General features: G+C 38.9%; 1 protein-coding gene across 2 annotated transcripts; it reads left to right on the top strand.

The window, feature by feature from the left end:
* The first annotated feature begins 299 nt into the window (after nt 1–299).
* Nucleotides 300–25,698, top strand: AZI2 (5-azacytidine induced 2). 2 transcript variants are annotated; one of them, XM_048076070.2, is made up of 9 exons: nt 380–499; nt 9,529–9,617; nt 10,245–10,474; nt 11,619–11,744; nt 12,086–12,185; nt 13,674–13,822; nt 16,654–16,715; nt 20,179–20,294; nt 23,764–25,698. In XM_048076070.2, the coding sequence occupies exons 3-9, from the start codon at nt 10,250–10,252 to the stop codon at nt 24,153–24,155; spliced, it is 1,170 nt and encodes a 389-aa protein (XP_047932027.1). In that variant the 5' UTR covers nt 380–499; nt 9,529–9,617; nt 10,245–10,249; the 3' UTR covers nt 24,156–25,698. The 2 variants fall into 2 exon arrangements, with proteins under 2 accessions (XP_047932026.1, XP_047932027.1); XM_048076069.2 differs by lacking the exon at nt 9,529–9,617 and having other exon boundaries at nt 300–499.
* The last annotated feature ends 288 nt before the right edge of the window (nt 25,699–25,986 follow it).

Raw genomic sequence — 25,986 nt, 5'->3', positions numbered from 1 at the left:
GAACCTCCTGGCAGCTCTGCGTTCGCCCTCAACACCGTGGATCCAGGCTGGTTGAATCGGCTCGTCAGAATCCCTACAACAGAGCTCCCGGGGCGTGCTTCAGACTTATTGTTGCATCGCTTTGAACTTGACCGAGGAAAAAAAAAAAATTTAAAAAGTGGTTTTGTAAGAGGGTGTGGTGACACCGGGCCTTCCCGGCGCGCTCTATGAGGGGCCGCCCCGCCTCGCATGCCGGGACTTGTAGTCCCTGCCGGCCGCCTCTCCCCTTCCGGGAGCGGCCGTTCGTTGCCCTGCCGGCGGGGCGGGGCCGGGACTTCCCGGCGCGGCGGAGGCTGCCGGGGCCGGGGCCGGGATCACGGCCGGGCCGGGCCGGGCCGAGCCGGGGGGGGGCGATGGGAGCCCACGGGAGCCCGAGCGGGGACCGCGACGGCCGGCACCGCCCCGCCGCCGAGGCCACCGCCCGTTAGCGAGGCGCCAGGCCCGAGCCGGGCCCGCAGAGGTCGGTGCAGCGGAGCCGCCGCTCGATGGGGGCTCTGCGGGTACAGGGGTGGGGGGCACGGGCTTGGGGCAGGGCCCGGCCGGCTTCTGCTGTGCAGGGTGTGACCGGGGGAGGGGTTAGCCCCCAGAGCCAGCACGGGTTGAAGTGCTGCTGAGGAGCCGGGCTCAGGCAATAAAGGGAGCCAAAAAGCGGCCAGCAGCCTGGGTGAGATCTTACAGCCGCGATTTGTGCGTTGGTGGAGGGCAATCTGGCAAAGGAAATGAACAAACTGAGAGCTTTGGTGTGAGATTGGGAACGGAAGCGGGATGAAACGCGAGAGCCGGCTGGAATACAGGTGTTGCAGGCCGTGTTGCACGGGAAGGAGGAAGTGGGGATGAGTGTTGCGGTACTGTCATGATGCTGATACCGAAAACTGCGCAGAAATTACGTTTTTAAATCCTTGTGTTTCACCTGGCAGGGAGTTTGATGTCCTTAAATAAATCAGTCATCCAGTAACTTACAAGTGTGAGCAGCTTGGGCTGTGAACTGTGCCACTGAGTGGTCCTGGGAGCTTTGCATTTCTTGGAGAATCCCCTAATTTCCTTTCTGCCTTACACTGTGCATGCAGTAAAATCAGCATACTGGAAGCCAGCACTTGAAAAAGCAGAGTGAGGGAAGAATCATTGTCGTAACAGGCAAGTCTGCCATGGGCTGCAAGGGTCAGATGCTCTTCCGAGATAGAGTTGCCTGTTGACTGTGGGAAACATTTAATTTCCTGGATGTCAGTGTCTAATGAAATGCTGCTACAGCTCTTATTACCGGTTATCTGTCAGCATGTGTATCCTGGAATTTTTAGCTTAGAAACCAAAACAAATCTAAATTACTTCTACATTTAGTTCCTCAAATAATGGTTAGTAATAAAAGAACTCAGGATAGAAATAAATGTTAATCATATGATCCTGCTGTAATTTGGGTAGGAAGTTATTACGCCATTTTTGGGTAATCTGAGCACAATTTTTGATGTACTGATATGCGAGTGAAGTCAGTTATTTTTATTGGAAAGCTTGAGTCTGATACATGCAGAAAACTTTTGATTGTTTTGGTCAGGAGAGACACTAAACACTTACAGTGAACTCTAGAACAGATTCTGTGAGGGTTTTAAGCACACCCTGTCCTCCCCCCCCCCCCCCCCCCCAAAAAAAAAGAATTAACACATTTTTCCTAAAACTGCTTTTTTTCAGTCCTTGTATGCTGTAATGTGGAGTTGGGAAAAGTATAAAGTGATGATTGACAAGGATTCAAGCTAGGTAATGTTTTAGAGAATTCTTAAGGAAAGGGGATAAAGTGACACCTTTGTGCAGCAAAAATGGATAATAGATAAGATTTTAGGCTGGCCAGAATTTCAGCAAATATTCTTATTTGTTTTTCAGCATGTCTCTATTTTCCGTATGATTATTAAAGGGTAGGGAAAGTGTGAGAATGACCAGGTCAAATGCATGAACAAACTGCATTTAGTATACTAAGAGTGGAAGAACAATAAATTCATCTCACAGTGTTAGAAAAACTGTTACATGAAGTTGCAAATCCAGTAGTATTTGTTCTTATGATATTAGTAGAAGCATTATGACTGGAAAGCATTAATTGAATGAATGGGTGTTTAGGAAAGTGAAAACTAACCTCTCCTACGAAGACAGGCTGAGGGAGTTGGGGTTGTTCAGCCTGGAGAAGAGAAGGCTCCAAGGAGACCTTATAGCGGCCTTCCAGTGCCTAAAGGGGGCCTGCAGGAAAGCTGGGGAGGGACTCTCTCAGGAGGTGTAGGGATAGGACAAATGGTAATGGCTTTAAGTTAAAAGGGGGCTGGTTTAGATCTGATATGAGGAAGAAATTCTTTGCTATGAGGGTGGTGAGGCACTGGCACAGGTTGCCCTGAGAAGCTGTGGGTGCCCCATCCCTGGAGGCATTCAGGGCCAGGATGGATGGGGCTTTGGGCAACCTGGTCTGGTGGGAGGTGTCCCTGCCCATGGCAGGGGGTTGGAACGAGGTCATCTTTAAGGTCCTTTCCAACCCAAACCATTTTATGATTCCATGATAACTTGAAAAAGTGCAGACCTATTGCTGTACATGCTATTGGTATCTGATTTCTTTAGGCTGAAAATGCATGAAAAGGCTGAGGGAAATGGGATAAAACACAGTGGGGGGTTGCCTTTTGTTACGTGTTCTTTAAACAGAGGAAGCCCAGATAAAGGGGTCCATATTCAATAAAACAGAGTGGCAGCGAGATTGCATTTCTTAAAATGGCAAAGTTGGAACTAATAGTAGAGTCAGGCTAGTAACTAGCATGCTGAAAGTCGCTGGTGGGTTTAGAGACCCTATCCAAAGGCGATTTATTCAGAATCAACCCATCTTATATTTTTGTTAGGTGCTGTACTGTAATTAGATTCATTAAAAATACCGTGTGTCATAGAAAATTTGGAGTTGCGACCCACAAGCGACATGGACATGGAGTCCAACCCCTGGCTCCACACAAGACCACCCAAGAATCAGACCATGTGTCTGAGACGATTGTCCAAATGCTCCTTGAACTCCGGCAGGCTCAGTGCCGTGACCACTGCCCTGGGCAGCCTGTTGCAGTGCCTGACCACCCTCTGGGTGCAGACCCTTTCCCTAACACCCAGCCTGACCCTCCCCTGTCCCAGCTCCATGCCGTCCCCTCGGGTCCTGTCGCTGTCCCCAGAGAGCAGAGCTCAGCGCCTGCCCCTCCGCTCCCCTCGTGAGGGAGCTGCAGGCCGCCATGAGGCCTGCCCTCAGCCTGCTCTGCTCTGGGCTGAGCAAACCAAAGGACCTCAGCCGCTCCTCATATATCTTGCCCCCTAGACCCTTCACCACCTTTGTTGCCCTCCTTTGGAGGCTCTCTAACAGTTTTACATCCTTCTTATACTGTGGTGCCCAAAACCATACACAGTGCTCGAGCTGAGGCCACACCAGAGCAGAGTGGGACAATCCCTTCCCTCGCCCAGCCGGCAGTGCCGTGCCTGACGCACCCAGGGTACGGTTGGCCCTTTTGGCTGCCAGGGCACGCTGCTGACTCACGTTCAACTTGCTGTCAGCTAATTGTGCAGTCATGTGTGTAATCATGTAATTAATAGGTATGTGGTGCGCTTAGTATACAAAATGGGTGATGCTCCTAAATTTTGACAACACATTTGGGGAGAAGAAATGACGTTTGTGAAGGGGAGTGAAAAATGAATAACTTGAATGTTGAAAGTTGAATCCACTTACAAATTGCTTACAGAAACTTGTGTTCAAATGATTGGGTTTGTTTGAAATGACGAGATGTAAACCTGAATGTTAATGAGTTACAGGATGACCACGGGCTATCAGCGCAAATCAGTTTAACTTGTCTTTTAATAGCTGCAACAGGTGAGGTGTTTCTAGTTGAATTAACAGTTAATGCAGTTACACAAGGCTTTTACAATACCTTGTCACTAAACCTGTGAACTTACTGAGCATGATTTAATATGGCAGTTGAATTAAGTGGGAGGAAACTTAGAACTAGGAGGTAGGACCTATTGTATGTTATACAAAAGATGTTGTTTTCAGAAAGAAAAAGAAATAAACCAAACAACGACAAGAAGGCAACCCTCTTAGTTTTCCTAAATGTTGTTGTTGTTGTTCTTTATAAACATTTTGAAATGGGAAGTGTCTATTAAAATAACATAATATTAGCACAAGAGCATATGATTCTCTCAGGAACCTTTGAATAAACTTGTTTGATGTTAGAAAGATCTAACAGCCAGAACACACATTGCTCCTTCCTGTGTTTTTTTTGGCGTTATTGCTTCTAATGAGTTTCAGGATTAAATCCGATAGTTTAATAAACAGGATTACATGACACAGTGGCTTCAAATATTGGAGAACAATATTTGATTGGTTACAACGCCTCTTTCTTCTCCTTTTCTTATGGATGTCAGGGAAAGTGATTAGGGACAAAGCGATTTGCAGCGCTGGAGGCAGCAAAACAAAGTAATTGGAAGTTCTGATTTAGCTGACTTTGTTTTGAAGATCAGTGAGTATATTAAAACTGCAGAGCTGTGTCCTTGTAAGCAGCGATTCCTAGGGAGGGTTGTGGACATTGCTGAAGGACAAGCAGTAGCCAAAGCTAACAGCGACTGGGACGTGTGTAGGCAGAGTTTTTGTTCTAAAAAGGAAGCCACTATCTGTTTTTACAAAGGAAGGTTTCTGTAGAACAGACCATTGAGGGCTGGAATCACAAAAAACTTGAGATCTGAGAGATGCAAAATGACAAATGCTTTGGAATGTCTTGCTTAAGTACCGTGTGCCTTGCGCTGTGTGGGGTTTTTGATGTTAGCTGCAGGAATTCTGTATTTTATTTATTTCTATTATTTTTTGCTGCTGTGCTGGAGTATCTTTCTAACCTCTGAACTATCCTGAAATTAAAGTGGGGGCAACAACATACTCGTTTCTGTGGGTCAAATATATTTGTTGAATTTAATGTTTTATTTTATGCCTACGTGCATGTACATGCCCTACATAAGGCGAGGTAAACCAGTACAGAAATCGTACTTTGTACTAACACTGGGAGCCTGTTCATACTACCACTGTGAAGTCAAACCCCTCGAGTCTGAGAGGTAAACAAAGTAAAATGGTTCAGACTCTCAGTAGCCTAGGGAAAAAAAAAAATCAGGAAAACACCATCTTGAAGTGATTTGCATTTGACATTTGGAAATATTTCAAAAACCGTTCTGTTCTCCCTCAGAGCACAAGAAGGGTCAAAATGGGAATCTGCTTTATACTGTGAAGAATTGCATGTAATCCTGCTTTTACCGTCTTTCCTGCTGATCCAAGTGAAAGATTAGGGTTTCAAACTACAGAAATCTGTTTGTGCAGGAGTCTGTTTGCTATTAGAGCCTTTGCATCCTGGAATTCATTTAAACTGTGTTCCTCATATGTAAAATGTGTTTTATATTTAACCACCTCCCATGGTGTTAATGACTAATATTTGTAAAGCTCTCTGAAGAGAAAAGCTATGGTTCTGCCAAGCATTATATTTAATATATTAAATCCTAAAGCTGTTCTATAACTTGCATTAGGCGTCAATGAACAACAGAAGTGATTTCTGGAAACCATTCTTTTCTGCAGTACGTGAAAGAAAGCTTGTGTGCCATCTATTCAAACTCATATGCTTGTAAGCAGAGGACATAATTACTTCTGCTAGAACTTACTGCTACATCCTATCCTATGTTTCCTTTTGGAGAACATGAATTATTTCATACAAGTGCTGATACTGGTATTCATTTAATGTTTTTATTTGGGGAAATAAAGATTAGAGCCCTTTTTAATAGGCCGTTTAATGTGCAGTTCACTCTAAAAATATTATAAATGTAACGTGCCTCTTTGTCACAGACCTTCCTTATGATGGGATGTGCGGCAATTGGGATTGTAAACTTGCTTTAGGTAGGCTGAGATGGACACTAATTCTATTTTGAAACATTAATAACTTGTCTGCATATTAGTATAAATGTTTTAGTGGGAAAGCTTTCATGTTAACTGGTTATCAGAGATCCATGTTCACCCAGGTGCTTTTAGAGTGACGGCTGTGTGGCATTTGCAGCCGAGCACATGTGCAGCTCCCAGCTGGGGAAGCCAACTGGAGTAAAAGACAGACAGGCCTGTGGCTGGACTCGGCAAGCCCTTGTGCTGGATTTGAAGAGTCCTGACTTGTGGAATAACCTAATACACGTATCCTCTCAGAGGGCACTTCTTTGATTGCCCTTTGCAGTTCTGTTTTTTTTTTAAATGACGTAATATAACAGTGGAGAAACTAAATTTTGATTCCTATCCTTAAACAGTAGAATTGAAAGCTGCAGCTGTTGTCAGGGATTTCTTAGAGACACAATCCCATTTTTTTGAAGCCTTGTCTTTTAAGGGTTTCTCTCCATTGTTTAAATATCTTAACAAAGCTTCCTGTGAAGAAAAGTATTTGTGAGCATGCTATCTCTTGTTTTTATATTTTTTCCTGACAACACAGCAAAGATCTGGGTAAACTGTGTTTCACAGTAACCTTTATAGAACTGCTGATCTTACTGTTTAACAGCCAGGTTTTATTCTTGTATGAGCTTACGTCTCCTATTGGCCTTTTAATACCAGCTTAGCAGGTGCAGGAGAAATTACTTTGGGTTTGATGGTGGTTTTGTTTTGTTTTGTGGTTGGTTGTTTTTGTTTTTTTTAATAATTCAGAAAGGTTTTTGCAGCATAGAGATGCACTTTTCTGGCTTTTTCCTTTTTTTTAGGTTGTGTTGTTTTATTTAGATAAATTCAGCAATGCCTCTCTAATTTTCTGTTGCAAGTTCTTCCCTGTGCTGGTATAAAGTATCCTGCAGTTGGTGATGTGTGTATTGTAACTTACCTTTGGGTCATCGTTGAGTCATCCAGCAGAGAAGTCATAGCACCTTTTTTCCTTAGACATTTGTGTTATATAGTTGCACGGGTTGTGAGATTTGAAACCTTTTGAAACATGTAATAAGGAATATTTAGTAAGCACAGACAACAGTGATCTTTACTTATAAAGTTAATTATTAAAATTATGTTGTATGAATTCATACCTTAGATTTGATAAATACATTTTTCTTTATTTCTTGCTTCTATAAATTTGGTGCAATTTTTGCAGTTTTATAAAACTAGACGGTAGAGAGCATTATTATGAGAAAAATGGGGAGCTGTTTAGAGTGAAATAGGTGAAGACTTCCTTTCAGATTATGACTGGCGATAGCATGATGAAATCTCTTAGCAGTCCGAATGGTTTGTTTATTCTATGAGGAATGGATGCTTTCAGTTTTGAGAGCAGTGCTCTTTCCAAAACCAGAAATGTCCTTTTAGATGCAGGGGGAGATCTCCAAATATCAGAAGCCTATTGTTTTTATGAAATATCTGCGCTGTAGCTTTCTTTAAGTGATGTTACGCCAAATTTGCAGTAATGTAAAAATTTTATTATTTTTTTTCCTCCATGTGATGCTCTGAAATTCTGAGTAAATTGGTGTTCGGTGGCATTTATGTAACCATCTACTTCCTTGCAAGCGACATCAGTCCAAAGTCTCAGTTTTGTTTTCATGTTGGGCCTGGCTGCAGTGGTGGCTTGAACTGCGTTTCCTGTAAAGCTGGAACGGCTGCACTTCTGTGTGGCTGTAGCGGTAAAAAACAGCATGCGGTATTTCACTTTTATTTTTCACTATCTCTATTGAAGTACATACAATGTGAATATCCTGGTGAGTTTTCATTCTTGGCTGAAGCTGTTGAGATTCCAGTCGAGAGAAGCATGTTTCATGATAAGAATTTCTTTTTATTTATTGAAGCCAGCAATTAAAAAATCTGGCCGGTCTTTCTGAATATCCCCCTTTCTGCATTTAAGCGTGCACACTCTCTGTTGCCACTGTCCCCTCCAAAATGTGTCATCATCAGATCTCCTTCTTTCAGGGGATGTGCAGAGAACTGTCTGAAGTGGGGCACCTGTCTCTCAGGAGAAGCAGGCTCCTGTTTGGTAGGCTATTTGCCTTCTCTTGGTGTGCAGTACGATTACTCAGAAAACATGTACTAGAGTGTATGCCTGAAGTGTTAAACTTGTGCATTGAAATGTAGAAAAATATATATTAAAAGCCCTTCTGAATTACATGGAGGCTGATTGTTTGCGTTGTAAATAGCATCCTTATGTGCTGCTTTAGAGAACAGTATCAGAAGTCCAGAGTTCAATAACACTGTAGGCTAGCTGACAGCTGTTATGTAAAATCCAGGAAGTGTAACTAGTCCTCTTAGTGGGTGCAGTTTAAGGGTGTAGTCAAATTTATAAAAATATTTGTGCATATGGAGTCCTTATTTGGAAGGCCTTCCTCTTCTGGGAGGTCATAAAGGCAGTAAGCGATTCCTTCGATCAGGTAATGCCGTTTGAATGACAGTGCTTTTGGTCAATGTCACCTTGTACATGGAGCTTTAAAATTCTTACCAGGAGAAGGAAGCAAACTTCCTTTGCAAGGGTCTTTGTATGTAAGCATGAGGTGGAATGACAGGCAAGGGAAGCTTTTTTTTTTTTAATCTAGAATACGTAATACAGTGTACAGTGCATCTGTTTACTTCCTGAAGGATAACCACTGGAGGAATTTCAGCCTTGATTTGTGCATAGTTTTCTTACTGCTGCGACTCTATCACTGCCTATTTAGTATAAGCAAGCTGTCACAGCTTTTATCATGTTGTCTGTCTGGCTTGGAGCAACTTGAGACAAATGTGATAACATCACCGTTGTTCAGCTGTGTCTGGGCTATAGAGCTCTTCATAAAGCTGCAGTCCACACAGCTTTTCCATCGCTAGAAACAGCAGAGTGAATTTGACCACATAGATGAAAGGTCGAAGGCAGTTGATCCCTTTACCTCTTAGTATTGCTGAACAAATATCCCAGTCTAAGAAGGAATTCTAGTAACTGAAATGGCAAATACACAACAGAGGCAGCAGTTGTGGGTGTGGGTTTTTCCCTGCCCGGCAGTCCACATCTGTCCTGCAGAGTTCTGCTGATCAGGTCAGTTCTCCATCGAAAAAACTTTTTCGTTCAATACAAGCTGTCTTTGTTACATTCATTTCTTTCATTCCAGTGTTTCTGTTGGTTTGCTATCTAATCATCAGGAACGGCAGGATTGGGGGGGGGGGGGGGGGGGGGGGCGAGATTATTTCTGTTACTAGTAACATCAGTAGTTTGAGGGTGGGGGGAAACGTTTTCAAATACTGTATGTTAGTATTGCACATAAAGACGACGAATCTTGATCTTCATAACTAAATCCATGTGAGTGACCCGGAACTTGTTTGTGATAACTAGTCATGTGAAGGAAAATGCTGTTGGGGCTTCTTGTTCAAGGCCTGGAGTTACAGAAAAGATAATGGAGAGCACGATAAGAAAATGCACTAGCTTCTTGTTGAGTATTTTGCTCAACCTAAACAATGTGTTGGCAATGAAAGCTGAATGCAATCATTACTTTGCATTTGTCATTCAGGTGGATTTGCCTAGTGATGGTGATACTCTCCTTATGGTCAGATTATTGTCAGTTTTCTACATGCATGTTGAGACAGATCATGTTGTGAGGTATGTTTTCGTTTGCATCTTATCTGCAGTTAAGAGTGACTAGTTGTTTGGCAGGATGTTTTCTACTGTGACTAGAGAGTAGCTAACAGTGTAGGCTTTTTAAGGATTAATCCTAGTGTTAAGGTTCCATTTAAAAGTTTGGGAAATGTAGAAATATTTGCATTCAAGAATGAATCAAATTAAATGCCTTTCTTTTTGTGTGCTTGTGCTCAGGAAACATTGTAGTTAGTCACTTTCTCATAACTGTAATCTCTCTTACTATAGTTCAGTGCGGAATTGAAAAAACCCTAGTGAGATGTGTCTGTCATGTTTAAATATTTCATACCAGCCAAAGGTTATAGGATGGTGTTAAACCTTAATAAAAAAGAATTTGGGGGCTCAGAAATCTGATGCATACTCAAAATATTTTTAACAAGTAACATCTTTTTTTTTTCTAACACGCATATCTTAAATGTAAGATGGGTTTCAAGATTTTCTGCAAGATAAAGATGTTTCCCAGATATTCAGTCTTGTTGTCATACTTAAGCAGAAACATCTTCCAGTGTTACTTTGGAAGGTTTTCAGACTTGAGACTCTTGATGAACTTGTCTTTGCAAAAATTTGACTCGCATCTATCTGTTTAAACAGCTGACATGGAGGAGCTGATAGAGGATGACATCTGCATTTTGAACCATGAGAAAGCAGACAACAGTCATAAGAGAGATGGGGAGATTCCTGTTTCAGCTTACAGTGGAGATGAGTCTGTTGCATGCCACTTTGCCCTTGTCACCGCATATGAAGACATCAAGAAGCGGCTAAAGGAGACAGAGAAGGAGAACTCTGTTTTAAAGAAAAGAGTGAGAATCTTAGAGGAGAAGGTAAGAAAGAAGTTAACTTATCGACTTCACCAAGAAACACGTGGGTTGTTACCTTTTCAAAGTTGTAAATTTCAAAGTGCATGGAAAGTCAGGAAGTTTGGTAAGGCTTATGTTCTATCTGAATGCCTCTATTTGGAAGTAAAAACGTTTTTGGGGGGTGGGGGGGAAATGTAAAGGACAAAACTTTTAATAAGTAATACACATACTTTGAAGATCAGTACAAAAGCAAAGGGCAGAGATAGCAAGCCATAAAAATAAGATTTCTCGTACTTTCTTTCAAATTAATACCTAGAATAGGAGATATTCGTAGTAGCTATATTCAGTCAATGCTTTGATTTTTGTATTCTTTTTGTACAGGTCCTAATTTAAAAAAAAAATACTTACAAATCTGTCAGGGATCTGCATTACGTACGCTGAATGCTTTCAAATGTCTCAATTCTTTTATAGCAAGTGTGAAGAATAAAAAGAACGAAAAACATAGTGTGGTACTTAGTCAAAACAAGAACTTTCTATGTGAACAGTTGTAATTTGAGGTCTGTAAGGCTTCTTGCTGTCTTACCAAATACGCTTTTACTCTGTAAGAAAGAAGGGAGCAATCTCATTGGTAGTGCTTATTCCCCCTTGCTTGTTTTTTTGCCTTAGCAGGCAATGAGACAGTGGTGACCTGGAAGTTAATAGAGGTATTTTTAAAATAATTCTGCTTTGGCTTTTCTCATAGGAATACACCAGGGGAAAAAATACAGTATTCATGTTATGAGTCACTATAAATGTTTAGTTTGCTCAGAATTTTTGTATGTTAAGCATACAAATACGTAAACCTTTTTTTCCAAAAAGTAGAACTTGGAGTTTTTCCATCTCTAGAACTTGGAAAAAATTAAAAAATTTGTTTAAGGAATTGTTACTGTAAGTAATCATGACTCGTGGATGTGTTTTTTTTAAATACTCATAGCAGAAGGCTAGCAAGTACTAAGTACGGTTAGAGATTCCAGAATTCATAGATGGCCTTTGTTGTACTTCTGTAAAATTTTGGTCCATATCAATGTATTTCATTAACTTTTTTCAAAACTTAAAAGAAAAAAAGAAAAGTTCTCACTATAAGATACAGAACGTGTTTCTCATGTCTTTTCTTGTCTCTAACTTGCAGCTGCTTGGCTCCCGACTGGAGGAAGAACGCAGTTCAGTTGGCCGTGAACAAGTAAATAAGGCATACCAAGCCTATCGGGAGGCCTGCATCGACCGAGATAATCTGAAAAGCAAACTGGATAAAATAGTAGGTCTTTTAAAGCAATGACTTAAACACTTTATTTAAGTACACTATAGTTAGTTTATTGTAGAATGAATTTTTAATTGCTGAGGATCTGGGGTATTTGTTTTATCACTCCTTTAGGTTTTCCAAGTACATGGTGATACTTTATGTAGGAATGACAATAGTTCTAAGTATCTTAATTTTCTTATAGGGGTAGGCTAATGGTTTAAAAAAAAATCAAAGCAGTATTTTCCTAGTATTTAGAAAAAAAATGAATTGTATTTAGAAAAAAAAAATTACTAGTAAGATGTGATAGAAGCAAATTTTCACAAGGTTTTTATTTTTTCTTCTCTCTTGGAAAACAGACAAGAGAAACTGCAGAATCCTTGAAAGCCTTGAATGAACAGCTGCAGTCTAAAGAAGTAGAGCTTTTGCAACTAAAAACTGAAGTGGAAACTCAACAAGGTATGCATTTGGTTACATCTTAATATATGCTGACTACTTTTAGTGGTTATATGATGAACTCAGGGCATTAAGAGTTTTAATTGTATATAGCGGCTAGGTAAGAGAGGTGAGTACTGTAGTGAGGTACTTCGAGTTTGTGTTGTCTATGGTGATAGGCATGTTATATTATCAGAGGCAAGGAGCTCCATGGTAAAGATCTGAGGCAGTTGTGTTCTTCCATTGCAGTTTATTTTAATCATTTGAGAAATGTGCACAACTTGACAGTTTTAATAGGCAAGCAATATACATCTCTAGACCTCACCAGCTTTTCATCGGAGTAAGGCAGGGACCTACTAGTTCAAGTATCAAATACAACACAGTCGATACCACTTCTTCTGATACCTGTAGATTATCTGGTATAGTGCTTTGTCTTGCTGTTGGGATGTGACAGGAAAAAAAAATGGGTATGTAAAATAAAAAATGGGGAAACAAGATCTTTATTTTTGTACTTTTACAAGAAAATGCTGTCTGTATGTTTAAATCTGTGGACTGGACTTCAGATTCTGTACAAACGCAGTCATTTGAAAGGTTCGTATAAGCAATGCTATGCTTGAATTGCATTACTTTCCAAGAGAGCCTGAAGCATGTGATGTGGTACTTCCATCACACAATGTTTTTAAACCTAGAGGAGCAAACTGCATGTTATAATAGCAATTGTTGAGGACGTAATGGTTTAAGGAGATATGGAGTGCAGAGTTTATAAAGAGAGCTTTGAAAATGTGATGATTGAAGCCTTGTTGGGTAATCAGTTTTATTCCTAAGTGGGCTCTGAGTGCCTTGTTTAAGAAACATGAGTGTAACTTAAGCTTGTATAAATCAATAGATCTGGAAGTGAGTGCACCATGTCATTGAAGACTGGGGAGTTTTTTCCTGTCTCGTTCTTTTTCTTGTCCTCTAACTAGCCTCCTACAACTGATGAGATTAGGTTGCTTCTTAATAGTGATCACATGATCTAGACTTTTTCATTAGACAGAAAAAAGAAAAAATATAAGTTACCGAAGTCTTTTTCTTTTGTTTTTCTGCTTGGAACTTCTTGATATACAAACTTGGGGAAAAAGAAAGTTCAACTGTGCAATGATACAAACCTGAGGGGAAATGGCTCATGTTTTCGAAGTGTGCAAGTCAGTAATATGCTATGGGTTTTTGCCATTAACTGATTTTTGTATTTCCAGTGGTTTTTTTTATGTTACTTCCTCTTTTTGTTACTTAAAGTCTCCAGTGCAGTTCTGGAAAGGAGGACTCTACTTTAAACTCAGAAAAATGGATTATTCCTCTGCCTACGACTTGACCAGTGTTACTGTTTCTGTTACCATGGGCTGCAGTTTATTCAGAAAGTACAGAATAAAGTTTCTGTAGAGCATAGACTGCTTGAGGTGAAACTGTATGTATTATAGGAGTTATATTTTTTTGAACGGGGACTGACATCTGATTGTCTTGTCTTTTTTACAGTTATGAGAAATCTGAATTGTAATCAGTCCAGTTGGGAAATAGAGAAGCTGAACAGTGACCTGAAAGTGCATAGTCTGGAACAGGATCTAGAAAACCTCAAGCAAGAGTGCAGTAGTCTCAGAAAGGAATTGCAAAAATCTAAGCAGAAGGTACCTTCATTTTTAAGGATTTTTTTGTATTAATAGATTTGACTTTGTTAGAACATTATTTTAAATCCCTTGTCCAAGCAAAATAAAGGGTGAAGAAATGGATACAAAAAGTAATTGGTTGCAAGATGAACATCTTAGTAAAATTAACCTTGAATATTGCCATAGGCTGGCTTACTTCTGGAAATAGTGCACGTACATAGGCAAGATTACCCAGATGTTATCAACAGAACAACAGAAAATAAAGCTTTACTGTTTCTTTAAAGTCACCATTCCGATCAAAGTGGCTTATGTTGGTATTTGTCTCAGGCTGAACTTTTTTGAAAGTTTGAGCCAAACATGGTCTTTTTTTTTTTAGCAACAATGGAATGCTTGTGTGAAAAGATTATGAACTTTGTTTAAGGAGTTCTAACACTTTAGCATAGTGGCATGAAGCCTGTCAGAAAAGCATTTTTTTTTTTTTTTTTTTTTTTTTTTGTGATAAGACACATCCTGGGCTGAGCTAGGATACTGGTGAGAACTGGAACCGGTAGTTGGGACCTTACCTTGAGGTATCCACAGGAAACAGTTGAAACAACAAGAGGAGAAGACAGTAGGATTTGAATGGCCGAGGCTAGAAGAGACTATCATAGTGGGAGAAGAAGAATGTTGGGAATAGAAAGAACATGAAAATGTAAGGTACTAAAAGAGAACGGAACTAGTTGGGCAAGTAGATAAAGAGGGTGTTGAGGGAACCAGTACAACTGTTCAGTGAGTCTCAGTCTTATCCCTAACTATTCACTCAGAGATTGAGCAGAGATCTGTGAAGCCTGAAATTGGATGATGAATTTAGGATGAGAAAGCAGGAATTAGTAGGGTGGAATTGGTAGTTTGGTTAAGAAAATGAAAGGGAGATCTGAGACAGAACAGGCAAATACAGTTCAAAGTAAGTATCAGTATCTGCTTTCTCTCCCCTTGTTTACTCCTGTAGATCTTGGGGACAGTGAAAAGGAGCTACAGAGGGAGAGGAGGGAATGGCTGTGGAAGAAGGATTGTTTGGAGAAAATGTAGCAGGAAAAATATGGCCACTTCAATACATTTCTCATTAGGACTTAGGAAGAAATACAGGTTTACAGAATCTTGCCATGCCTCTTTTGATGCCCTTACCTGCTGTTTCTAAATCAGGTGTCTGTTTTGAGGAACTCATGGTATAACAGAGATATGGTTAGGACCTCAAAAAGGAATATTAAACTAGCTTAACAGTAATAAAATACATTATAGTAGGTTATTTAAAAAAAAAAAAAAGGTGAATGTTTACCACTTTACATCTTACCTTAGATAGAAGGGTACAGTGGCAATCTCTAGGACTCTGCAGTTATATTGAAGTTACACAAAACATTGAAAACATTTAAATGTGATAGTTTCAAGAGGTAGACTATGTTAGGTTCTCCGGTCATTAATAATTTTGATTATGAAAGTTTGATTCATGTAGTATTTAAGTCAATATTCAGGGTGTATAAAACTCTGAAATATAATTCTTGCATGGCCATCATCCTGCCTACAGACAGGATTTGTTTTAATTTGGGAATGTTTCTTTGGCTCTTTTTGTTATGGGCACATTTACGTTGCTACAGAAATGTACTTTTGAAGCAAATCTAATCATCACTGCCTACTGTGCCTTGTATTACGGAGCAGACTGAAGTATGGGAATTGGGTTCCTTTTGGATGAAACTAAGATGCACCCCAACCTCTTCTGGGCATTCAGAGACCAGACCAGAGCTAGCCTCAAGTAATGTCCTACTCTCCTGCCTCCCTCAAAGCACATACAGTTGGAGCATTCGGTTCTTAGCCCTGAATGGGTCCCTACAAAGTTGTTGCAGCCGCTCTCCTAGCTTATGTGGATGTGCTTACATGTCAACCGTCTTGTGTCAGGTTTATTCTGCATTTGTTCCACTAGGTGGGGATAAAGCACATCACCTGAAAGGCAGGCAAGGTGTTTTGTTAACTTTCATTACTGTTGGTTGTTGTTTTCTCTTAAATCTGGAATTATTGTAGATATTTTCAATAGCTTGTAAATTCTGAAGGCGTACTTTAACTTTTATGCAGTTTTGATGTCTTTACGTGGTTTTATAGAAATAATTGAAGATTGCAGACTTCAGTGTGAGAATGAATGTTGCTAGAAAAAAGACTAAAATAGTGTTTCTAAGAGATACCAAACACGACACTATTTAATGTTTATGCCAGCAGCTTTTGTTGTAAAGAACAAATAGAAGGAACGATGGACTTTTTTTTAATGTAATTTCTCCTTGATACTGGTAACTGCTTAACATAGGAAGTAAAAAAGTAGGAGTTTTAAAATGTAGAGTAATATACTGCAACTGAGTTTTTTGAACAATGAAATTGAATCTCTGGGTGGCGGTAAGAAAGTCTTCGGAGAGGAAATTCTCAGGTGAGATACAGAGAAATATGATTAATGGGTAATTAATCTAACAGGTCAATATTGTTTCAAAACCAGATGCTGCTTCCCTGATTATTTTCTAAATTCATAAACATTTTCAGATGTTTTATATCTTAGGCAGGTATGTATATATTTTTTCCTATATGGGTAATCTTACTCAGGTTTTGCATTGTAGTTGATGCTATACGTACCTTATACTGACAAGTTGCTTGACGTTTCAGTAGGCCTTCATGAAGCCACAGTAACTGGTATCAAATTCATTATAACTTTGTCTAGAGGAAGGTAGTAGGAAGGGAACGTGAAAAGAAGGAATATGAATGAGAACTCATTGCAGTATTTTCAGATCGGTTTGGACTCATCTCTTCATTTTCTTTCTTCCCCTCACTCTGTTACGCAGGACCAGGCTCAAGATGAAAACCCATTAAATGGAGACCACCTCCAAAGGCAAGACATTCAGAGGTATGAAAATCAAGTGGCTTTCATGTTTTATACTTACTTTACTGAGAGACAGTTATTTGAGGGTGTAGATATTCTTGCAGCCTGCTCAAGTGTGTTATTTCAAACTACATAATCTACTTTTAAATCTGGGCACTCATTTAGCAAAGTCATCGTCTCTTTCCCTTTGTCTATGAAGACAGAACGATGCCTGAAGCCCAGAATGATAAGAAAGTATTTACATTTTCAGATTGTAAAGAAAATGAAATTATCTTGGACTTAAAAATCAACTATTTAATAACACGTTGACTTGAGGAGGTGGTAGGTGAACTTCCAAGTCTCATCTCAGCTATAGGAATTTCTTTGTTTTGCATATGAGGAGGTTTCTGTGTTTGGCTGGTGGCTTCTATCTCTTGCTTAGTGTTAGAATGTACATTTACTTAGTGCAGTATAATAATATTTCTATTAGAAGACATTAAAGGATTTTTTTTTTTAAGTATCAAGGCATGGATACATGACCTATGCAAAAAGAAATTATTTTCTTTAAAAGTTTTAGTGGAACAGAAAGCATTGTTCATTATTTTACAGCCATTCAAATAATGAGTAATTGTGCTTTTGGTAGTGTCCTATATTATCCCGTGTTCAGTATGTGTACCGTATTAGATAGCAGATATATCCCTCAAGTCTTTCATGCATTCATGAATTGTTCTTTTGCATAAAGTTCCCAAATGTTTTGTCTTGCAGAAATGAAATACCTGCATCTCTTATGCATGGTTATGCCAATTCATGCACTTCCACAATTTTCCACAAGAGGGTAGAGTGCTCCTTCATAATGACAGGTTGTTGAGAGCAGTATCTTTTTGCTTACTTGGCTGTTGAAGAGATGGGAAAGGAAATCAGTCACTGAAAGAACCCTACAGACATTTCTTTCATATGTTCTCTGATATAATGATGATAACATTGTAGACGCTATAAACAAATTATACTTTCACCTTTCATCTTGACTGGATAGCTAGCTCACACTTTTCTTGTGGTTTCTGCTGGAGCTTCGTAGTCAGTCTTACACGCCTGAAAAAAGGTGTTATCTCAAGGTAAAACAGCTCTGTTTGATCTTCCAGAGCAAATTTATTTCAAGAAGTCGTGTTCAGGCGGCAGCCATCAGAATTAACATATATACAGTGTAGTGTTTAGTGTAACATGATACACATAATGAGCGTGTGATGCATTTGGAATACGTCAGTCCATCCAAAAATCTGTGTGTGGGGATGAGGGGAACACTTGAAAACTCCTATGTGAAACATTCATTGTAGCAAGCAATCCTGCTATTTATGGAAGCCAAGGGCATTTGCAATTAGTTAAGTTTTTGGAAAGGAATTATTTAACATTTGTCAGCAGCCTGCAAATCTGACTTTAAATTGTTTTGTTTTGCAAATCTACTTTGCTGCAGATTAAGCTGTAGTGATTCTAAAATCTTCTCATGTAATGTTTTTTTTTTTGTAAGGTGATTATATTCTGATTGTGCTTTTCAGGATGGGGACTGGTGGCAAAATAAAATATTGTAAATGTTTCAGACATGTACAAATCATATGTTCTGCTTGTGTTCTTACTGTGGTAATTAGAATAGTAAAAAAAAAAAAACTGATCAATTGATTAAATATAGTTCTGTATCAGAAGAAAAAATGAGGTGTATTTGTGGCTAAAAATGCTTTGTTTTTCCATACAGAATGTAAACTGTGTAGAACACAGAAATAAAAGGGGGAAAAATAAGTTCTTATATTCAATGTTTATGTTACATGTTAAAGGGCAATATAGGGTAAGCATCCAACTACATGAAATCCTTGGTTTTTCGTTGAAACTTCCTTGAAAATTGGGCTTTGCAGTGGGATTCTAGACTAGTATCCACAAAAACAATTAAAATATGTTGTGTGATTTAAGTGGAATTTTGGTAGCTGCATGCCTTTGCAAGATCCTTTTAATGGAGCTAAACTCATGTTACAAAATCCTTTCTGAATCACAGAATTGTGGAATGGTTTGGGTTGGAAGGGACCTTAAAGATGACCTCGTTCCAACCCCCTGCCATGGGAAGGGCGCCTCCCACCAGACCTCCCAAAGTCCCGTCCAGCCTGACCTTGAACACCTCCCGGGATGGGGCATCCACAGCTTCTCTGGGCTGCCTGTTCCTGTTCCTCACCACCCTCATAGTAAAGAATTTATTCCAAATATCTAACCTAAATCTACCCTCTTGCCAATATACCCCCTTGTCCAATCGCTACGCTCCCTGATAAAGAGTCTCTCTCTATCTTTCTTAAAAGCCCCCTTTAGGTACTGGAAGGCTGCTATAAGGTCTCCATGGAGCCTTCTTTTCTCCAGGCTGAACAACTCCAGCTCTCCCAGCCTTTGTAGGAGATCAGTGGTGGATAGATGGGGACAGACGCTGAGCTGTTCCTATATTCACAACTTCTGTGTGTAAATATTGGACAGTTCTGTTTTAATGTAACCAAAGTTTGTTTAATCTTATTTTTGAGACTTTTGAAAAAATAAATAAAGGATGGTTGCAACATCAACTTAAGTAGATGAAAATTTTACAATTAAAAGTTCAGAGTCAAGTGAATTTTACAGGTAAAGATGACAGAAGCAGAACTTCTTCAAATACAAAGCTGTTAACTTTTCTGATTTTTGTTCTTCATTTTCTCACTAGCTAATTATCTGAAACTTCAACATTGGCACAGAGCTGTTGTTGCTAAATACATTTCTCAAATTATGCTGTCTTATCAGAGAATGAATTGGGTCTTCTAATTTTAACCCTTTCTGATAAGGCGGTATATTAATTTAAATTAGATGACTCGAATATGAAACACTGTGCTGAATTATTTTGCCCTGTGTGCGTATGTGTGCTCTGTTTGGACTTCTAGAATCTAGTCTGAATTCACTGTAGCAGAATGAATGGTGTAAAGACCCGAATATCGATTTTTGAGTATTTAAGATTGTGATCAATTAATGTGACTAGGATCATAACATATAATGGTGTGTGGGGTCATCTATCAAAAGCCATTCAATGATAATAGTCTACCTTGCTTGCAATTTAGTGTTCATTTAATGTCTTTTAAGAAAATACTCCCTTGAGACTACTAATTTTATGGGAAGATAAATAACAATATTGGAGAGTAAGCTTCTTATTTCTTTCCTTTTGGGCAACTTGAAATTATTAGTATTATCTAGTATGTTAATATAAGACTTCCATATTTTAATGTATAATATATATATATGTAACTTACAAAGATTATAATATAGAAAAGCTGTTCAGTTTAAGGTAGTTATTAGTACTGCTCAGCTCATTTTGAATTATGGTACTCTAGTAAAATTGTCAGCGTATGTCAGGTAAAAACAATTTATTAACAGTTAATGCTTGTTAAGCCTTGGAAATGTTAGTAGGCATGGGAGTGCTTTAGAGGTGACAAGTATTTAACTTGGATTTTTTTTTTGATAGTGTGCAACAAGCATATTGGGATCTGAAGAGAGAAATGTCTAATTTACAGCTAGTGACTGAAGTGCAAGCTGAGGTTCTACGAAAACTGAAAACGAACTCAACACCGACCAAGAAAGGCAAGTCAGTGTTTGCAGTAACAGACCTTACAAGCACAAATCGTAGATCCAAACTGCACCATTTTAAAAAGAAACTAGCTATCATATCTTATCAGAATCTCATCAATTGAAGTTGATAAGCTAGGTTATATTATGGTTCCAGCCTACCCATTTTCTGCTTCTGTCTTATACTGGTCAACTTCACACATAAAGGTGTTGCTGATGTGTTTTTTCTTCAGTACTGTATTCTGTTCCCCTTGTGGCTTTTTTCTCAGTCAAGTGTTGCTTATGTGCACAAGGCTGAGGTGTTAAGTTTACTCGCATTTGACCTTTTACCACAACTACTTCATATTAAAAAAAAAAATCTTTTCAAATGCAAGTCCTATTTTCCCTGTATAGAATATATAAAGTATTCATTTTTCAGCATTTTAAAAATAACTTTAATTCCCTTATGGCTGTATATTTTACATCAGCATTCAGAAAAATTGCATTTTCTAGCATAGTGCTATGCAAGATGACATTTCCTGACTGATGTTGCAAAGCTGCTTTATTTCTGCTGCTACCTCGCAAACAATTTAGGGGAGAATATTCTCTGTTAGCAGTTCATCAGATGTTTTTCTCTATTTTATTTGTATGCTTCTCTTGATCCAACTGCTTTACAAGAAGGTTCTCATTATGGTGGGACCAGACCTAATCAGTCTGTTTATCTTGGTGTTTATTTCCTTTGCTTTCTGCTCACTTGAGCTGTGGTATTTACTGTGTTCAGAATACAGGAGGTGGTGGTCAAAGAAACTGAACTTGGTGTAGGAGTGACAGTCTTGGATGTCCCTATCTACTACAAGATCAAGATATTTTGTTTCTAAACAGCTTTGATGGGCTCAGTGACCTAATGATAGGATTTATCTCCAGGTCAATGACTGGCTTTGTCTGTGGCCAGCAGTGATTAATGATCATTCTCTGGTACTTGGCTGATAAATTATTAACACTCATTCTAGACTTGATTGTATAGTTACCAGGTAAGCTTGTGTTCCTTCAGTTCTAAGACACATTTGTCAGATAACTTCAGTGGAGAAATGAAGAACTGAATGAGTTTTTAACCCTCAAGTCTATCAGGGTTTGATGTAATTGTGTAGTATCTTTCTGGTTTTATTTTTAACCCGGAGTTACCTGTCTTGCCACTACACAAGTACTGATCTTTCTCTTCTACCTGGTGAACAAACGGAATTTCTGCAGTTGCTAAGGCATGTGTACATCCACAACAATAAAAGGCAATCTCGATTGATTGGAAAAACAAGGTATTTTTCCTTTTGCTCTGTAGGTTCCTCAATAAATTTTCAGAAGTATGTGAGTGGAGAGCTTTGGTAGAAATTAGAATTTTTTATTTCCTTGTTTACCTTGCTTGTTAGCCACATTGAATGCAATGCAGACATATCTGTGTTAGTATTGGTAGAAAAATACTGGCTTATATAAAATGGGAGTAGAATTGACTTAAATCTTCCTCTTCCTGTTTTTTTTAGTACTAGTTGTTTTCCTTCACTCTTTATAGCAGCAACTAGTTTGTATATGGTATCAGGGATGGAGGGGGCTTTTCTTTAACTACTATTCATCATCTTTCAAGGTGTGCGAAGTCTGTGGAACATGGTATTTCTTGCTGAGTGTTTGATGTTTACAGTATCAGTTAACACACAGATTCTGCTTAGCTGTCACTTATGTAAGGAGGCAACTTCTACACGTGTTTCCACTCATGAGTTTTTGTTATATTTTCAAAGGCCTCTTCAATAGATCACATGAAGCCCAGCCTTCTCTTTTTGCCCAATGTCTTGGAGAGTACCTTTTAGCAGGTAGAACATGAACGGATTTAAGATTGAAAACCAAATTTCTGCTTTGCTGACTAGTATTAGTTGTCTTATAATAAATACGTTAAATAAACTACTTCAGGTATCTCAACAATTGACACTGTAGAGAGATCTTCTTACCTGAATTTACTTCCAGATAGCCAGCAAAACAGGTCAAGGATTGCTCTCGTACTCTTTGCATTGCTGCTATAGTTGAACAAACCTTGACCATGGCAAACTTACCTGGCTTCTTCTGTTTAGCTCTGGACGAACTGTTTTGCCACTGAAAAAAAAAAAAAAAGCCTTATTTCTTGAAGAGTAGCTGTGGCTACTCTTCAATATGAATACTGCAGACATTGGAGTTTGACTAGTTCTAACCTAAGGGATCATTGAAAATAAATTATAACACCTTTTCTCTTGTGGGGCTGTAATGCCACACAATTCTGAATATAGGTGTGCTGCTTCAAACTGCCAAGGTGTTAGGTAACTCAGTGTAAACGTTCCAGAGTGTAAAACCTGTTTATTTGTGTACAGGTTATTAACAATTACTACAGTTCTCCTAACTCTGATGCTAAGGTAGTAGTATTTCAAGTATGTTACAGTGGATTACATTTTCTTTAAACTTCTAAGGGTCTGTAGACCTTGAATGACTTTTTATGCTTGTCAGGACGAGGAGGCCAAATCCAATTTTGGGTCTTTCAGGCATGGTGTCTCTGCTGCTGGAAAGTGCTTTTGGCTGACATTTGCAAATTGGGTAGCATTCTTTAATTTTTAGTGACAAATTGCAGTTGCACTCTTTGTCTGAGATACTGGCTCTTCTTTTTGTCCCTAGAACCGAAGTTACAAATTATGCTTCCTACGTGAGCTTCACAACTATTCTAGAAAACTACTTAAGAGTTTATTTAACTATAGGAATCACTTATCTACTCCATTAAAGTAACACTACAAAAACATTACGTGAATATATTTGTCTGTCTCTTCAGGTGTCTATTGAAGTTGCAGCTCTTTCACGTCAGGTAGATACCATCCTGTTTCAAAATCCTTCCCTTCCTAATATGGTTTAAAACTCACCTGGAATTTCAGATGGCTGAACAGTGCAATCTGTGGCTGTACTTTCAAAAGTCAGACAATACAGGAGCACAGGGACCCTGTAATATGCATTTCCTCCTGCTTCATGGACTGTAAGAGTTTTCAGGTTCTTGGCAGCCTGAGAGCACGCCTTGTTAAAAGAATCAGTATAGTAGGAAGAAGTGTGTTCTTACTTAAGCAATATTCTGAATCTGGTCGATTTTTCCAAGCATATGGAAATCCTTTGTTTCAGTATTCATTCCTGTCTTGTCAAAAAAAAAAAATATTCAGATTATTCAAATTATTCTACCTGTGTTGAAGTGGGGACTGGGAGGTTTCCTTGGAGTTGGGTATATTTCAGACATGATAATTTGAGGATCTCTGGTTCATCTTGCAAAATCCGAGGAAGTTAGTATTTTCAGTTTGCAGCGTTAAGCAGTTACTAAAGTAAAAGACTGTTTGCAAACCTGTAGCTTGAAAACATTGGATTTAACATACCTGCCATACCATAGTACATTTAGGAGTATATGGAAGGTGCACCAAATAACCTATTGTTATTTAAAAATCGTTTTATTGTCTTTTTCCAGCTGCCTCTTCTGCACCAGTACAATGTGTTGACTTGAAGAATGTTTCGAAGTTGAACTTGACGTCTGGGGTAGTCTATAAAAAACTCTCACAAAATGATCAAGTACTGTGCAATGTTGTACCTCCCCCTCTGCTGAGAGATGGGAAAATCCCATCTGAAAGAGTGACTCTGCAAGCATGGACAGATGAGAGACCCATTCCAGTTGATGGTAAAACGTTCCAGGAACACCATTCTTATGGAAAGAGTTCTCTGGAAGATAATTCCTGGGTATTCCCAAGTCCTCCAAAACCTAACGAGAATGTGTTTTGGGAAATGAAAAATAAAACAACTTTGTTAAACTGTCCAGCAGATTACCTGGATCAGTGTAATCAGAACTGTCTGCACAAGAACTAAGCAATTTTGAGAGTGAACTGAGGCGTTTTAGAATGATTCTGAATAGGCACCTTACTGCTTGAACTCTTAAAGAGGTAAACAAATGGGTTGAAATGTGTTTGGTTTTGGTTTTGTTTTTAATTCTATTTCCAAAACAGAAAGCCTAGTCTTCCTCTGCTGTACATCAGGAGAAGTTAAAGCTGCGATGGCGTACTGTGAATGAATCTAGCACGGGGCCTAGATAATCTTGTCTTGCAAATGGCATACATTTCCAAAAGATTACAGTGAGAAGTTAGTTCTTGGAATAAAACAAAATAATCCAGTTCTGTATTTGTTTGCTATTTGTATGTTATCAAGCACTTGGTGTCACGTTAAAACTTGTTACAGCTCTGAGCTTATTTTTGACAGCGTTTTTTCTCAGATTAAGGCATAAAATGAAGCTCGGATTCTCTCTTCCTTTCTCCTTACAATTAACTTTGATTCCTCTGGTTTAGAAATGCATTTTTATATGATTTTTTATAAGAAAGGTGAGATTTTTGTCAAAATTTTGATTTATATTAGATAATGGCAAGGGAGAAATCACTTCTATGCTATCCTGTTTAGATTGCACCATTTTGGGCCTTACTGTGGATTTAAAAGGATCGTAAGTAATGCTGCTGAACACAGTGAATCGTAGATGTTCAGCCTGTTTCCCTCAGTTTATGCTGTAGGAAACGGACTTCATTCTACGCACAGCGGTGTCTGCCGCAGGATCATCCTTTTCACAGTGCAGTTATCCTTATTGTGCCTCCTTTGCACATCACCAGAACCTTGACTTTTTATTTGTGTGGTTGTTCAGGCTACTAACTTCTTTTATCAAAGAAACAAAGCCTTAATTTAATTGGACTGGGTGTTGATACACAGAAGAATTTTTGTGGTATCTTTAGTGCTGCATTGAGAGCTGAAGTTACTCAAATTGTGACTGCCTGCTTTGTAGATTATGGGTGTCCGAATACTACTTTACCTTTTTTTCTCCTCTTAAGGCCAAGAACTGTTTTTAGACAAATACAGTTATGCCTAGTTTTTTTAAGAAAACTGCTCTGCTTCTTATCTGGCTTAATACAACAGGGTTAAGTGAAATGCCTTGACTGCTCAATTCTTGGAAGGAAAATGCTTTGTATTTTAGATCCATGATACTTGTAATGGGTGGGAAGATATATAATACTAAAAATGTTATGTACAGATGTGTGTGGGGGTAAAGTATTCAACTTCGCAGGTCCTGCTTGAGATCAGTGTAATAAAAAATTAATTTCACAGCTGTTTAGTAGCAAATTATCTTAAAATTGCTTGCAAATACACGGGGAGGCTATGACTGTAGGATAACCCTTCTAATGATGGGTGTTACTTAGCCAAGGCACTACATGATCTGTGTGGTTCCAGGCACTTTTTTCCCCGTGGAATAAGTGCTTCATGTGATGCCCATCTTCTCCTGTTTGTTTGTTTGTCTAGCAAAGTTGAAAGAATCCCTCTTGGATACCTTCTATTGTATTAGTGAACAGCATACATAAATAATGTTTCCCATTCACCAGATAGTGTTTTTTATCTTTCTATTATCTTGCTCACGTATAGTGGCTTGTCTGTGATTAATGGAAATGGTGTCAGATGCTGGAATTTATTCTGACCAATGAACACAGCTGACTCAGGGGAGTACAATCTCTTGGAAAGTAATAGAACAAAACCCAATATGCATAAAACAAATCCAAGTCACTAGGCTTTAGCTGATAGAACCAACTACCTGTGTAATAACAAAGCAGCAGGAAGCATTTCTCATGTGGCTGCATAAACTACATGGTATCTAGTTCTAAAGTAGCTT

Source organism: Anser cygnoides, chromosome 2 (genome assembly GCF_040182565.1).
Source record: "Anser cygnoides isolate HZ-2024a breed goose chromosome 2, Taihu_goose_T2T_genome, whole genome shotgun sequence".
NCBI classification, from domain to species: Eukaryota; Metazoa; Chordata; class Aves; order Anseriformes; family Anatidae; genus Anser; species Anser cygnoides.
This window is presented reverse-complemented; position numbering and strand designations above follow the sequence as displayed.

Excerpts from the sequence above, each read along its gene's own strand:
- AZI2 (XM_048076069.2), top strand. The coding sequence starts at position 10,250 with ATGGAGGAGCTGATAGAGGATGACATCTGCATTTTGAACCATGAGAAA. Across the intron at positions 12,186-13,673 it reads TGAAGTGGAAACTCAACAAG|TTATGAGAAATCTGAATTGT; the intron begins GTATGCATTTGG and ends TCTTTTTTACAG. Across the intron at positions 16,716-20,178 it reads CAAAGGCAAGACATTCAGAG|TGTGCAACAAGCATATTGGG; the intron begins GTATGAAAATCA and ends TTTTTTTGATAG.